Source organism: Azolla caroliniana, unplaced genomic scaffold (genome assembly GCF_043228905.1).
Source record: "Azolla caroliniana isolate FFs.n. ecotype wild unplaced genomic scaffold, voAzoCaro1.0.p SCAF_18, whole genome shotgun sequence".
Taxonomy (NCBI): domain Eukaryota; kingdom Viridiplantae; phylum Streptophyta; class Polypodiopsida; order Salviniales; family Salviniaceae; genus Azolla; species Azolla caroliniana.
Window position 1 is genome coordinate 3,353,657 of NW_028230453.1, and position 16,930 is coordinate 3,370,586.

A 16,930-nucleotide genomic window follows, 5' to 3' on the forward strand; every position below is an offset into this window, starting at 1 on the left:
CCAAGTTCCCAAAACTCTACTGATAAACTAATCTATACTGAAATTATTAGCTTGTGAAATCTTTGAAAAACAACATATATCATACACCTACCTATCCACATGTCCATACACTGCATATGATATATCAACCTATAAAATAATCCATTAGGTGTATCTTCAAGATGTATGATAAATGTGTAACATACAACATGGAAAGTAGTGATATATTGGGTGACACTGAGAGTGATATACATATAAGAAATCTCATTGTTGGTGAAATGTTCACCAATAATGTCACATATATAATGTGAACAGGCATCCTAATACCACATTGCCGGCAAAAAACAAATATATATAATTCTTGAGCACACCACATCCTATAACCACAATGTACTTATATCCTATATGTAGAATGATAACCACGATGTTCATGAAACATTTACTAGATATAATACAAATGAGCACCCTATATGCAATCTAGCATGCACAGTGCACACCATCATACTCAAACCAATACATGCAAATTTCTATATTGATCCTCAAAAGCAAGAATTGTGAAGCTTAGTTCCATAGTATCTCAGATAATAGAGAATAATATATACAATTCAGCCATTGTATATACACCCCAAAGAAAGTAAAAAGACCCCAAATCTTTGATATACAATTACATCACCAACTCTATTTATAGCAGTTACATTATGCAGAGTTTATAGTTGCACTATATGAGTAAATATAAATGTACACTCATAGAGAGTAAGATGAAGTGATACAAGCAAGCACTTTCACTTACCAAATAATTATTCAGACTCTCATGAATTGTAGCACATAACTGGATAGTCATAGTTATTGAAAATCGAAAATGGGCAGTGACTTGGAATAGAAAACTTCTGTACAGGATTAGTACAGACAACTATGATCATAGGCATGGATGGGCAACTTCCTCCATGACATGTCTAATAAGTGATTGCAAAAGGTCGTTATCATAAGCTCAAATGACACCTAAAATTCTACAGAGCATTTATGATAGTGTCACTATGTTTATGTTGTCATCGAGATTCAAAGCTAATATCCTTTGTTCCCTCGAATACGAGATCGCATGTCAACCTGTGTAACATGTTCATAGACAATCAGGCTAGATAGAATAAACAATTTTTAAGAAGACAAGGGGAAGAAGATTATTTACTTACAAATCACAACTTAAGGAATCATTTATCTCAAACAAATAAGCATATGGACTTATATTGTTACTGAAAGCAACTACTTACCAGTTAAGAAAATTATCATTCCATGCTTAATAATATTATGTTGGGTGGCTAATGCAACAGGCTTTCTACGTTTGTCGCAAAAAGTGGGTGAACAAGTGCTAAGGAGGGGTGTGCACGCATGGAAGAAAAAAGGAGGACAAAGAGAAGTAGGAGGGTGCATGAACGAGGAACAAAAAGTAAGAGAGGGAAGAAGCACATGTGGGAACAATGAAAGAAAGAAAGATATATTAATGTCTTTTAAGAAGACAAAATGGCCTATAAGACCAAACATGAGATTACATCTTAAGTGTTGTCTCGTCTTTGAGAACAACAAATAAAAATAAAAATAAAAATAAATATTACACAGTAAATATAAAAGTAAATAAGATAAAAAGAGACGAGGGAATCTGGTTTTCGGCACATGTGAGATTCTCAGGTTAGATATATTGTAACTTTTGTCTTTGAAAGATCGCTGGCATAGGTCGATCCAAAATGGAGAGGTCTCCGAAGCGAGGGAAGCACCTCTGATGGCGGGAGATGATGGCCTTTATTTGTCGATGACAAGGGTGCTGAGGTCATCGTCCATGGGGCTGGGGCCTACGTGCACGACGAATTGCTATTGCCCGATCTATTGTAACCCCTTTGTTATGTCTTGGTCGGGAGACCATTTGTGTATCCCTTGATTGACTTGTAACATTAGTAGGAGTGATGGGGCTAAAGAAAGTTGTGATTGTTCTTTGTGGATGAGCTTGTGTGGCGGTATTCTTCAACAACTTTTCCCTGTGTCTCTTGAGTTCTAGCAAGAAAAGTCCTAGGCACTTTTGGTCTTCATATTCTATTACCTTGTGTGGCGGGCCATAGCCTTGTTTTAAGGGGCAATGGTATCTCCCTCTGATTTCGTAAAAGACACTACAATGACAAACATATTGTTCTTCGGATTTCACTCCTTGATGCCCATATAGCTATGAAATTTAAAATATGACAAGGAAGAGTGAATGGCCTAGTAGTCAGGGCCATTCACTCAGTACTATAGGTCAAAGGGTTTCGATGTGAATGTGGCCTGTGGTCCAAATGTAAGAGGTACCCCAACCATAGCTTCTAGGTGGCGTAGCTCACGTTCCCTTATCTTCTTAATCATTTCTACTGAGTGTTGAGTTGCTTTGAAGCCCAACATCCGAGGGCGTTTGGTTATTCTTTGCATTTCTGCTTCATCAAGAGAGAGGCCGAGTGGCGTAAGTGTGTCCACATTTATTGTCTCCCCCTTGTTCCTAAAAAATTACATTAGTTTCATATTGGTGGATATTAAAAGGGTTATCGTTAATACTTTGTAATTTATTCTCCCTATGTTGTTTTAGCTCTAAGATATACCTACCTACTCTCTTTATATCCGGGGTATCTAATAGCTTGGAGAGGGTGGGAGAGGGTCCTAGTATATCTTGGTATTTCGCCCTTATCTCGGCATAAGTTGGACACTTACATGTAAACTGATGCTCATCCTCTATCTCTATGTGACATAACCTACATAGCCTTTCATCTCTAGGGACTCTATTAGCATGACCATTCTCAATCTCAAGTTGGTGAGATGATATCCTAAGTTGTCCAATGGCTACCCTTAGTGCATTTGATAAGAATGTATCTAGGTATTTTGGTCGTGTAATAAAACCTAACTTAGAGAAGTGCAAGAAGTGTTCCTTATAGTACAACATTTTATATGGGAGTGGCTCTCGTGGGGTGATCCAATTTATATCGGGTGTAAATTTTCCATATTTCTTGGCTTATTACTTTATTGTGGTCTTCATGAGAGATTAAAGTTTGATCAGTCCCATGGTTGTACTTAAGGGGAGGTAAGTTATTAATGTCTATGCCATTTGCAAGTAACCAACTCACTACAATGCTATACCAAGAGCTAGTGTCTCCGGAAGCATATAGGGATCGGGATGCCTCAAAGGATTGATGGGATATCCTATCTTGGGGTTGGCTATGTATACGGGGAATAAAAACTACCACTTGGAAGAGTGCTTCTACTAACATTGGGGGCAACCTGAACTTTGCTCTAATAATGTCATGTGGTACTGTCGATTTGCTTCGGAGTTGACATGATAATATCATCACTAGAGGTCTCTCTAACTGTGTCCACATAAAGGATGGTAGACCTGGAGCCCATATTACTGCTGCATACATGAGGGAAGGGGACACTAATGAGTCAAAGAGCCATCCCTTAGTCTGTGGCTCTTGAAAGTATGTTTGGTGGCATTGTATCTCTAAGAGAGAGGGATGCATACCCTCTCGTTAGTCTATCTTTGGCTGCTTGGGTCATCGAGAATTTACTTGAACGAGCACTAAAGGTGACTCCCAAGTACACATATGATGCAACTACCTCAACTGGTTTATCAGAGAGGATTAGGTGACATTTACTTCTAACTTGAGACGATGTATGAAAGGTAAGAACTTTAGTTTTCGCTAGATTCACTACCAGTCCTCTGTTGGAGGGTGGCAGCTCCATCCCTGCACTCTCTTTCATATTTATTATCTTTGTACTACATTCTCTCTTTTCTTAGATTCTTCTCTCTCTAGAATCTACAATGCTTTAAATGCCTTTTCTCTCTTCTACCTTTTCCAAGATATTCCTAGTTTTTTGTACCTGTTTGGTAGTACAAGAGTCACTTAACTACCAAACAGCCATTTCACCCACATTCCCCAAATTTGTATAAATGGGCTATACCAGCCTCTTTTGTATAAGTTTTCATTTTCTTTTTTGCTACTTAAAACAAGCTCTATTCCTTGGCTGTGTCTCTACTCTTTGCAACCATTTTTTCTACTGCTGTCTAACAGCCTTCTCACAGCTTGGCTGTGCCTATTTTGTTTTAAGTCTTCCGCTGCTGCTATTAACAGCTTTTCTCACATCCTCGTTGTGTGCAAAAGTCCTCGGTGATAGGGGGAAACCTTGTTTACACCAATGGTGCTCGTGAAGCAATCAGATAGGCCACCTGGGCATCATACGCACCCAGAGACTTGCTCACATAGAGCATAGATGGCCCAGATCATGTCAGTTGGTATCTCAAAGCATTTGAGCCTATCAAACAACCGCTCCCTAGAATCTGTGTCAAAAGCTTTGCGGAAGTCCACGAAGCAACAATATAGTTTCTTCTTGCGACCCTTCGTCTGGTCAATTAAGCATCTAAATGTGAAGATATGGTCAATAGTGGAGAAGGCTCGTCTAAAACCAGCTTGCTCAGGTGCTCGAAGACTTATGGCTTCCATATAATCGTTGAGCTCTACTTCCATTACTGCAACATATAGTTTCGCGAGTGTATGACCTATCATAATGGTCCTATATGTATTTGGGTCCATTAGGTCCCCTCCTTTATGTATAGGGGCCACTGTGTTCATGGTCCATTGTGGTGGAAAACCCTCGGCGAGGGCACGGTCAAAGATTAGTGTGAGTAAAGGGGCTAGGCACTCTCGAGCATATATGATGTGCTCAGCTCGTAAACCTGTGTGGTCCATGGATTTCCTATGTTGTAGATTTTTTATGACCTTTGTGACCCTAGAGATCGTGGAAAGTGTCCCCATGGTAGGCCAAGGTGTGGAGGGCATGGCGATGGGTGGTTGGTTCAGGACATGGTAGAGTCTCTTTGTATATGTGTGCCAAGTGTTGGGATCTTCGATGGGTGTTTGTGGTCTCGGTTCCCGTAGCCTCTTCCATGCAAGGGTGCAATCCCTACTCATGAGCATGTGGTAGAGCTCCCAATATTGAGACGCTTCCCAGGCTCGTCTTTTACGACGTGTCATCTTGTGCATCTCTTTGCGAGCTTGTACTGAGGAAATAGTACAACTAAATCGCAACACTTTAAGTTGTTTATACAAGTCTCTACAATCCTCATCATACCACTTGTTTTGTGGCATAGAACCTATTCTACTATGATTGGAGTGTTTTGTGTATGGGAAGCTATTGATTGCTGCTGAGTGAAGGATGTGTGTGAGTTCTGTTGTGAGGTCGTCTAAAGGCAGGGAAGGATCAAGAGAGGAGAGCTAGGCTTGAACATGTTGGGAGAGAGAAAGTGTGAGTGAGAGTAAAAGAGAATTAAATGTGGCGCAGGGCTCCATGTGCTACATCAAGTAAAGGCTGATTTAAAGCCCAAAAATCCCTCTCTAAAAAGAGGGGAATATTTGGCGTCATTTATTGTAATGAGCCCAATGAACCACGACCATGAAAGTCAACCGCACCAACACCATGAACCTCAATCCACGTGAACAATGAGCACACAGGCTCATGATGGCGAATGCGGAAAGAAGAGCGCGAGCTCCAAACAACGATGAAGGCGATCCCAACCACTCAATCAGCCCAAACACGAACCTCCCTCGTTTTCACAATCACCCTTGGAAGAGGAGAGCGCGAACGCCTCTCGTGTTCACAAACATACCTACAAGAGGAGAGGACAAACAGGCTTCGTGTTCACAAATACGTCTCTAGGAAGGGAGGGTGAGAGAGAGTGGGAGAAAGAGCACCAAGGGTAGCCAAAAGAAAGAAGAAGAGAGGTTTTTGTGCACCCCTCACCCCCTTTTATAGTGCTAAAAGGGGGGTGGGCTCATTACAATAAATGAGGCCAAATATTTCCCTCTTTTCAAAGAGGGATTTTAGGCTTTAAATTAGGCTTCACTTGATGTAGCACATGGAGTCCTGTGCCACATTTAATGCTCTTTTACTGTCACTAACACTTCCTCTCACGCACTTTTATTCCCACACTTTCACACATATGCCTTACCACTCTCTACTCATTCCCCTTTGTACTCTTCCTTTGCTCCTCCCACATGTGCATATGCACCTTAGTGCACATCAAACCCTTCTTTTTCATTCCGTTTGCTCTCCTTTCACCATTCATTTTACATTTTATTTACCCTTTCCCCTTTTCATTTTCATTCGTGTGCATGTGCAACAAATATCCTCATATGTGCACAAATTGCACATAACCATTTGGCCCCTTTTCTTTCCTGATTTCTCACTGTTGCTGTACATCTTCACGACACAGGGCGGAACCACGGGGATCTCAGACTAGGGAATTGGAGGGAGTGAGAAGGTTGGCGCTTATTTGGCGTTACGAGCTTTAGTGCTCGTTGGGCGTGTGAACGGGGGTGTGCATGGATGCACACAAAAAGAGTCTTTGTATAAACAAATGTAATAAATATCAAGGTATAATAATTACAAGAATCTTGGCCATGAAAGCACCATGCAAAATAAACCACTGTATGGTGTATATTGCTTTTCCTAGAAAGGTATTTTTAACAAATATAATCTGTACAAATAGTAATAGCAATACTGCATAGCCAAGAATCTTGGCCTTGAAAGCACCATGCAAAATAAACCACTTTACGGTGTATATTCTATAACAAAATTCAAAGAATTGCACAAAAACTGTCCAAAGGCGAGAAATTTCTACATGGGTATTGCTTTCTTTTTCATCACCGTGGAAGAACAACAACTAAATCTTCAAAATAAAAATTAGCTCGATTAAGTCTCCACTATTAAGGATCCACCAATAACTCACCTAATGGAGGGCTAAGGAGCATCTTTGCTCAGTTAGGAGTTAAGTGTAATCCATACACTCACCTTATACCCTCACTTCCTTAAGGAGATTAACGATGGATCACCTACTCAAGAAGAGGCTAATATTCGATATTAATGTTTGATTAATGAATAAGTGATAAGCAGTTGCAATGGTTAGAGAAAGAAAGAAAGATATATTAATGTCTTTTAGGAGGCCAAAATGGCCTATAAGACCAAATAAGAGATTACATCTTAAGTGTTGTCTCGTCTTTGAGAACAAATTAAAATAAAATAAATATTACAAAGTAAATATAAAAGTAAATAACATGAAAAGAAAAGAAATGAGGGAATCTGGTTTTTGGCACATGTGAGATCCTCAAGTTAGGTATATTGTAGCTTTTGTCTTCGAAAGATCTCTAGCATAGGTCGATCCAAAATGGAAATGTCTCCGAAGCGAGGGAAGCACCTACAATGGCGGGAGATAATGGCGTTTATCTATCGATGACAAGGGTGTCGAGGTCATGGTCCATGGGGCCGAGGCCTACGTGCACAGAAAATTTTCATTGCCCGATCAATTGTAACCCCTTTGTTATGTCTTAGTCTAAAGCCCATTTGTGTATCCCGGGGTTGACTTCTAGCATTAGGAGTGATGGGGCTAAAGAAAGTTGTGATTGTTCTTTGTGGATGAGCTTGTGTGGCTGTATTCTTCAACAACTTTTCACAATGTCTCTTGAGCTCTAGCAAGAAAAGTCCTAGGCATCGTTGGTCCTCATATTCCATTACCTTGCGTAGTGGGCCAAAGCCTTGTTTAAAGAGGCAATGGTATCTCCCTCTCATTTAATAAAAGACACTACAATGACAAACATGGTGTTCTTCAAATTCCACTCCTTGATGACACAATTGACAAATTCTCTCTTCTAGAGGTAGTCGTGTATATCTACCTACCTCAATCTGTAGCTGATGTGATGAAGTTCACAGCTGCCCTATCACACTACGTAGCGCATAGGATAGATGTATGTCCATATAAGGTGGCCTGATGACAAATCCATCCTCCGATGTATGTAAGAAGTATGTCTTATAGTGGGTCATCTTTGTACCAAGTGGTATTTTGGGGCTGATCCATGTTATCTTGTTTTCCAAGTTAATAATATCAGTTTGGATCACTCTATTCTTTTCCACTTTGGTCATATTTAGATGGGGACAGTCCAAGCTATATTGGAACAAGGGTAGGGCATTTATACTCATGCCATGTGACTCGAACCATTGCTGCATTTCAGCATACCAACAATGAGTGTCTCCATTTTCAGCCAGTTGTTTTGATGACATAAGTGCCAACCTTGGGTACCTTCGTTTAGGGAGCTCCCCAAGACGTTGGATAAATGTCACTGATCGGAACAACGCCTCGGTTATTATAGGTGCTGCTCCCATCTCTACCCGGATTATATCGTGGGGCATCGATGCTTTGCTCCTTATCATGCGAGCAATCATTGACACTAAAGGTCTCTCTAAATCTTTCCAATGATTTGCCTTGTTAAGACTCGGTCCCCATGTCTCTACTCCATAGAGAAGAGTTGGTGTGACAAGTGTATCAAATAACCATAGCTTAGTCCATGGCTCTTGGAATTGCAAATGTGCACATTGTCTCTCGAGAGCACCAAGGGCTGCATATGCATGAGAAAGTTGGGCACAAGCAGCCTCCTGTAAGGAGAACCTAGGTCCTGTAAATGTTACTCCTAGGTATGTGTAGGAGCATGTGTATTCCACCTTTTCCTCTCCCAAGAAGAATTCTGGTTCTGATCTTGTTACCCATGCTTGGGTGGTGTTAAACACCATCACTTTAGTTTTATTCATGTTGATTGACAAACCTTTGTCCGTACAAAATAGTTTTAAGGCATTTGGATGTCTTTGTAGTCCCTTCAGAGAGTCAGAAATCAGCACAATATCATCAGCATATAGTAATATTTGTATAGCTATACCTGCTAGGTGTGCTCTGGAACCCCCAAATCTCTCTATGTACTGTGATACCTCATCTATATAGAGACCGAAGAGTGTGGGGGATAGTGGGCATCCTTGCTTCACACCAATTGTGCTAGCCACCGCCTCTAACAAGCCCTTAGAGAGAAAAGAACAAGAGATTACATACTAACAGTGAGGGGACTGAAAAACCACATCATGGCTTACCCACCATTAATTAAATGCATTTTCTATTTACTCTGAAATTCTTATCTTTTGTGTTTTTTGCAATGTCTGCGTAATCTCCATGTTCCAGCCCTGCACTTTCTGCAGTGTCTGCCTAATCTTTATATTTCCGTCTCTTTTTCTTTTCCATATCCATGAAGCATATGACCAAGGCTTTTAAGATGTCTTATGCCCCCTACTACTTCAACCTTATTTGAGATTATTTCATCCTTTAGGTACTTCGCTATATCATCATTCGGCTCTCAGTTCGATTTCTTTACAAGACTTGTGATACCTTTTCATAACTCTATCTTGAAAAAGGCATGCAACTCTTGTTTTGTTTCTCTATCTCTTGTTGCATTTCCTCTTTTAAGGCTCTTTCTATGTCATCTCTGATATGATTGACGTCTAGTATAATCAAATGACATAAGAGATCACGTTTCCCTTCTTCAACATCTAATGGAACTTGCCTTTTGGGTTCCTTATGTGCCCTTGGTGCACTACCGATGTCCTTTTCTTTCTATAGTATCGTCTTGGGGTTTTCCATTGAGCTGAACCATCTTCATGGATGTTCAGATCCATATCTTCATTCATTGACTATTCGAATTGATGGTTCAGAACAATGAGTAGAAGAATTAGGTTCGACAAACACAAAGAGAGGAACGCAAAGATTATGCCGACATTTCAAGAAACATGAGGGAAACTGAGAGATTAGGCAAACATTGCATAAAACAATTGAGGACAGGAACATAGAGATTAGGCAGACATTATAGAAAATGTAGAGAATAGGAACACAAAGACTATGCAAACATTACAAAAAACACAAGAGGAAGCAAGAACGGATGAAGAGGTAGGACGGAGCAACAAGAATACAAATTGTTACACAGTATTTTATCCCTTTCAGTAGCTTTATTGTGAATACTATACCACATGGACACTTTTTACTTTAAGCTTTTCTCCCTTGTGAACACAGCAAAACCAACCCTTGACATTATATCTCTCAACTCAATAATTTTCTCCAGCTTTCTCTGACATTTGTACTCTCATTAGTACTATGCGTTTACTCTACAATGTAATCTCATAATTCCAGCCGAACTATCTACACTGTCTCTTCTCGTTACACAAATAGAGCTAATTGTATTTCTATTGATCTTCGATCAATCTCAACAAATATCACCCCAACTAGGAGAAAACGCAATAGGAGTAAGAAGTGGGCAATATGAGGAATAAAAAACATTTCAGGCATTTCAAGCAGCAGAAAAAAGAATCACTCATAGCCTGAAACATTTCAAGCATTTCTCTCCCAGGTTTGTCTGTGATATATATTAAAGCAAATGCAGCCATGCTCAGTGTGTAATCAATTAATGTGCATGTGAAGTATAGCTTTTTGCATAACGAAATTTGTAACCCTAACTTTGATGAATTTCTTTGATCGTAATCAGTTTAAATATAGAAGGATCTTCAAGACCTTCAGTGAATCTTCTCTACAAAGATCTCCGAATAACATATCCATCATATGGCAATTTTGATGAGGATTTAAGAAAGAAAATAAAAAAAATTATACACGATTTTGTTTCTTTTCGGTGTCAATTGCAACCACTCGCTGAGACACAAAGGAAAGTTAGATTGATATTTTGATTATTGAAGTACATATTTCACGATGGAAAATATTTATAAAACTTGATAGGGAGGGAGAGAGGAGCAATTGCACCTGACTACGCTTGCACTGGAAGTACGTGTCACGTAGACCCACACACTCATTTGGTATTTTAGGACTTGTTTCCTTTGCACAGTCTCTATAACTTCTCTTTTCAATCTGACATCAATTGAAATTATATATAAATTCAATGAGTATATTAGCAAAATAATTACCCAGGCTATTTCTAGTAAGTCCCATGAAGTCGTCATAAATATTAATATTTCAATAACCTGATAAACTAGCAGTGTTGCCATTTAGCTTCATTTTCCCAATAACGTATGCTTAAGAATGCCCTCTTACAGTTAAATGTTTAGGTTGCCAAATATTTCTCAATACATATCTTACAGAATGCATAATAAAGCCCACAATGAAGGATAATTATTAACCTCAATTTCCCAACTTACTATTTTGGTTGATCTTGCCAGTTCATTTCTCAGTATAGATAAAAACTCAAATAGCAAAGCTTTTAGAAATCTTTTTATGTTGAATTATGAAGGTTAGACAGATCCTACATTAGTTATGGCCGGACTTTACTGTTAAGAGACTTTTATAATGAGCTGGTATATTTTATTGCTTCAAATAGTACCTTCATGCAATCTGATTCACTCAGGCACTTTACGAGCTCCATAGCCACACCTTTGCAAGACTTAGCCATAGCTCTCTGCACTGTAACACACAGCATTTCTCTCTTTCTTTGTTTAATTAAGCTTAATTATTTCTGTATTGATTTACCATACTGTGCATATTAAGAAACTTTTAGGAGATTGTTACGTACAAAGTCATCTAAATATCAAAAGCCTTCAACCTTGACTTGCACAAGACTTTTTGCAACTAGAAATAGAGCACATTCATGGGAAAATTTGACAATCGGCATGATGCTGAATCTAGCTGAAAGAAAAATTAGAATACTAAATATGAGAAGCCTTCAACCTTGACTTGCACAAGACGTTTTGCAACTAGCAATAGAGCATTCATGGGAAAATTTGACAATGGGCATGATGCTGAATCTAGCTAAAAGAAAAATTAGAATAACAGGGATCTCATGTTGACATGAAAAGCCTATAAGGAGGCCTCTACCTCAATAGAGATGGGATGATGCTGAATCTAACAAGGATAAAACTCAAATAACAGTAATTTTACATCAACATGAGAAGCCTATTAGGATACCTCTACCTCTTGAAGAGTGGATGGCTATGGAGAGTAAAAAGAATTGTAGAACACCCATGGCTTGTGTGGCAAAGGCTAAACATCTGCTAACTAAGATCTAGGTCTGGCTGCTACTATAGAGAGATGATTTTAATAATGAAAATAAGCCATTGGAAACATAAATATCTAAATGATTGGGGAATAATTGCCATGAAATCCTACATGGTATCATCCTTTTTTGTGACAAGAGATTGCATATCATACTTGACCAAGAATATTAGATAGCAGAACATAATATAAAAATCTTGTGCCCTAAGATATCTTTCTATATCGCATCAAGCTAATATTAATTTCTACAAGGAAACAACCAATACCGATTATTATTCTGAAGGAAATTGAATGTCCAAAACATGTGTATTGTATACAAAAAGGCTTTCCTAGATCAAATATATCCAAATCTATCCTTCATCATCAATTCAAAGTTAAGATTTGAGGCATACATAACATGGAAAAGTACATAATCAAATTCCACAGCTAACCAAATAATGTATGGAGTTTTCCTCAGCCATAAAATAAGCTCATCGAATACTTTGTAAAGAGAAGAACAAAAATCAGAAACGAAATTCCTCCCTCATCTTCTGTCCATGCTTTTGAAAACAAACTTTTTGAGTTCAACAGGTCAAATAATAGAAAGTTTGTTTGGTTGCACTTGAAATGTTTGCCACCCTACTGGCAATAAAACGTTTCTTATCCTCTGTAAAAATGCATGATTCATTAACACTTCTCCATTTACAGACTTGAATTGTAAAGAAATGGGAGAAGGGAGGAGACTTTGAATGAAAAGATAACGAATGAATAAACAATGAACATGAAGGAAGCTCCTATTCAAGTTTTAGGGAATGGTAACAGTTCTCTGCATGATAAACCAAGCTTCTAACTTTCAATATAAGATGAAAAAACCACTGTTTGTAATCCTATAATCATGATGACGTTTCCTGTTTGTACATATTGATACAATAACATAATTTACATACTTATTGAGACTTTCCAGCTCTGATGGAGGTTACTTTTTGCCCCGAGTCGCTAGGCTATTGTGCCTTTTTGTCAGCTAAATTGCTATAATATCCACAAGGTTAACACAAGTGACTTTCTTCTTGAACCTTATTGCATGCAACTTTCACAAATTAAACTCTTACAAGAAATAAACATAATAACCTGTTGCTTTCTACTAATCTCTACCAGATAACCAAATTCTAGCAACTAAAACCCATAAGGGCTTTACATGCTCACAACCCTATGGTGATATTAAACAAATAAAAAATTATATTTTGCTATCCACACAAAGAAAATCTCTGTGTTTCTCACATGGATCTTTACCAGACATTTAAAAACTAGCGATTAAAACTCTATCTTCCAATTTCACATTATCACAAGTGTTATGTATAGAAGACATGAAACAGTTAAAATTTCTTTTACTATACACAACACAGATTCCCAATGCCTCTCTACCGGATATTCAAATTCCGGCAAATAAAAATATCCTTTTTTTACAGGAAAACATAATACTAAATCCTGTAGATGGACATTAAGTTGCCATCGAGAGAAGCTTGGATTTGTATATAAATTATAAGGATTGCAGAGGGATAAAAATCAGAGAAACTTTACAGCATAAAAATAATGATATCAGAAAAGGATAACATAAAAAATCACGTGCTCTGCATATACACATACTTTGGACACAGAGAGAGGGAGGGAGAGAGAGAGAGAATCATACATGGTTTAGAAGGGGAAGAAAAGAAAAGGCATGAAATTACTCAATAAAGAAGCAAGATTACACATATGTACATTGAACAAAAAACGAACGAATGGAAGAATGTAAAGGAGAAGGAGATGAAGTAATGGAAGCTTACCAGGAGTGAGCAGCGGCAGAAGAAGAAGAAGAAGAAGAAGAAGAAGAAATGCTGCCTGCTTCTTCTCAATAAATAAATCATGTCTTCTGCTTCTGCAGCTGCAGCAGCCAAAAGAACCTGGAATTATCGGAATTTATAAAACTGGCCATAGTACGTAATATACTCGAATGCATTGGCAAACATTAGTTCCATACGAATGAAGCCGAATGCGTATGTTATCAAACATTCTTATGTTTTTTTTTATTTACACTTTTTACCTTACATTCTTACCTGAAATGTTTTTTTTACCTTACAATAAATAAATAATGAATACAAAAATATTGGTATTTAGCATACTTGGAGGGTGTTTACCATACTCGAAATGATTGGAACATTCTCGAATGCGAATGCGCGTATGGTATGTATGGTTCATGGCCAAAGCTCAGGTTTTGAGGAGCGAATTTACAAAAATAGCCCCTCCTCCTAGAGAGCCTTTCTTTTGAGCCTTAGCTCCGTGTAGCTCTTCTCAAGCTTTGAATCATATCAAACAATGACTCGCATACCATTTTTTGTCATTGAATGTTGGACGTCCATTATTTCGAAAATCCTTGGCATACCCCTCTCTCCCTTCGTATTCTCGAAGTTGTGACACTCTTTCATCACCGCCTATATGGAGCTACTCCATCTGTCCTACTTGCTTAATTACTAGAACCTACGATCACCTTATTGTATTTGTTAAATTCATGATAACCAATATTGACAATGTCTATGTTGGTTGTTTCGAGTAGAGCACTATATCTTTCATTCAATGAAAGTTTTACTTATATATATCTCATGTCGAATTAGATATGGCTCACACAAGGTTGGAGGTTCAAACCCTCCTCGGTGCGACTTTGAGAGAGACCAATAGTGTTCATCTTATGACAATCTACATGTTTCCATGGATCTAGCAACTCAAGATAATGAAGATTGATCGCCTTGTTTTGAACCTAAGGTCAGAGATTCAAGCCCTCCTTGGCACGACTATGAGAACTACCAATGTTGTTCATCTTATGTCTATGTGTTTCCATGGATCTATAAACTCAAGAATTATATCAAAAACTCAAATGGTTAAAGCACATTAACTAATATTGATCGCATTGTTTTGGACCACAAATTATATCAAAACTCAAATGGTTAAAGCACATTAATGTTAGTCGGAGGTTCAAGCCCTCATTGTAGCGACAATGATTAGGTGTTTCCTTGGATTTGTAAACTCAAGACAACCAACGTTGATTATCATATAGATGGAACAACAAGTTTAGTACTTAGATAGCTTATGCTCGAATGTCAAAACTATGGCTTCAATAACTCAAATGATTAGAGTGTATGGTTTTTAATCATAAGGTTAGATATTCAAGCCCTATATGGAGTGACTATGGAAACCACCAATTTTGTTCATCTTATGTTTAGGTGTTTCCTTGGATATGTAAACTCATGAGACCAATATTAATTGTTGCATTGTTTTGGGCGGAGCATCATATCTTGCTTCAACGATGTCTTCAATACCTCAAATGGTTAGATCATATGGTTGTTAACCATAAGGATGGAGATTTGGCCCCTCCTTGGGGTGACTTCAACCTCATGTTGAAGGTGGAAACAATAGTTTCAATAGCTTAGGAGGTTGACGCTCTCCTTGTAGCAATTGTTCGAGAACTACCAAATTATGGCGTTCGTCTTATTTTCAGGCATTTCCTTGGATTGGTAAACTCAAGCCAATGAATATGGATAGCCATATTGTTTTGGACAGAGCATTATATCTTTACTTCAACCAAGATTTTTTCTGAGGTAGTCATGTTAAATGTTTAAAAAATGGCTTCAATAACCCTTATTGTTAGAGTGTATATTGGGAGTTAACCATAAGGTCAAAGGCTCAAGCCATTATTGGAAGTCATTGGAGAGACTAATGAGAACTACTAATGTTGCACATCTTTTGATTAGGTATAATGATCAAGAGCTCGACCCATATAACATAAGGTCATGGGTTCGAGTCTTGCCATATCATGACACTATCCCCCCCTTAAGACGACGAGTGTAACGAGTCGACGTTGATTGAGGACTGGGTTTGTTCGGATACTATCGGTGGAAATCAGCAAGAAGATCCCGAGCATTGGCGACATGCTCGACGGGTTCCCAAGTACGTTTGCTCAGACTATAGCCAAGCCAATTGACCAAATAATAAAGTTTGTTGCGAACAAATTTGGAGTCGAGGACGGCAACAACTTCATACTCCGTGTCGGCGTCTAACTGAAGCGGCGGTGGTGTAACACGATCGATAATAGTGTTTGCTTTATAAGGTTCAAGAAGAGAACTATGGAAGACCATATGTATCTGAAGATACGGAGGAAGATCAAGGTGGAATGTGACATCATTAACCTTACCGGGAATACGGAAAGGATTGAGACGTCGATAATCCAACTTGTCGCACGATCGAGTAGTCTTGATGTGACGACGTAAGAGCCATACTCGATCTCCAATGGCAAAAGAAGAGGGAAGTTGATGAAGATTCGCATAAGTCTTTTGTGTGTGTTGAGCATGACGAAGATGAGTAGAGAGATCCATCTGGATCTTGCGTAGCCTCTCACAAATGATCCTCAACACGAGGATTGGTAGGTAGCTCAGGGGCGTCGATCACAGACCAAGGAGGATGAGAACCAGTATAAGCATAAAATGGGGAGACCCGAGTTGAGGAGTGAATAACGTTATTATAAGAAAACTCTGCAAAGTGGAGAATATCAGCCCAATCGTCCTATTGATAACTCAGAAAACATCATAGGTATTGTTCTAGTGTTTGATTTGTTTGTTCCGCCTGCCCATCAATCTGGGGATGGTAGCCGGAGGAGAGGTTACAAGAGACCTTGAGCATCTTGAAGAGATGCTACCAAAATTTGGAGACGAATTGAGGTCCTCGGTCATTGATGATACTGTCTAGGAGGCCATGATGTCGAAATACCTCACGCATGACAAGGGCGGCAGTTTCCTCACTAGTGATGACCTTAGTACACGACACAAAATGTGCCATCTTAGTATATCGATCAACGATGGTTAAGATAACATCGAAACCCTTCGAGACTGGCAGATCTGTGATAAAATCAAGACAAATAGACTGTCATGGCTTACTTGGAATCGATAAGGGTTCCAACAAGCCATATGGATGATGTCGTGGCATCTTTGCTCGGTAGCAAGCATCACAAGTCCGAACGTAGTCGTC

At 38.7% G+C, this 16,930-nt stretch overlaps 2 protein-coding genes across 2 annotated transcripts; both read right to left on the reverse strand.

Annotated features, from left to right (window-relative positions):
* Positions 1-531: 531 nt before the first annotated feature.
* On the reverse strand, positions 532-13,748 carry LOC147852109 (cytochrome C oxidase assembly factor). The gene is made up of 5 exons (XM_087334409.1): positions 13,702-13,748; positions 11,232-11,311; positions 10,658-10,762; positions 766-1,083; positions 532-697 (listed from the first exon to the last, which is right to left on the reverse strand). The coding sequence occupies exons 2-4, from the start codon at positions 11,298-11,300 to the stop codon at positions 1,042-1,044; spliced, it is 216 nt and encodes a 71-aa protein (XP_087190535.1). The 5' UTR covers positions 11,301-11,311; positions 13,702-13,748; the 3' UTR covers positions 532-697; positions 766-1,041.
* Positions 4,218-5,498, reverse strand: LOC147852110 (uncharacterized). Its single transcript, XM_087334390.1, has 3 exons — positions 5,464-5,498; positions 4,379-5,058; positions 4,218-4,321 (listed from the first exon to the last, which is right to left on the reverse strand). Exons 1-3 carry the CDS (start codon positions 5,496-5,498, stop codon positions 4,218-4,220), a joined length of 819 nt encoding a protein of 272 aa, XP_087190516.1.
* Positions 13,749-16,930: the final 3,182 nt, after the last annotated feature.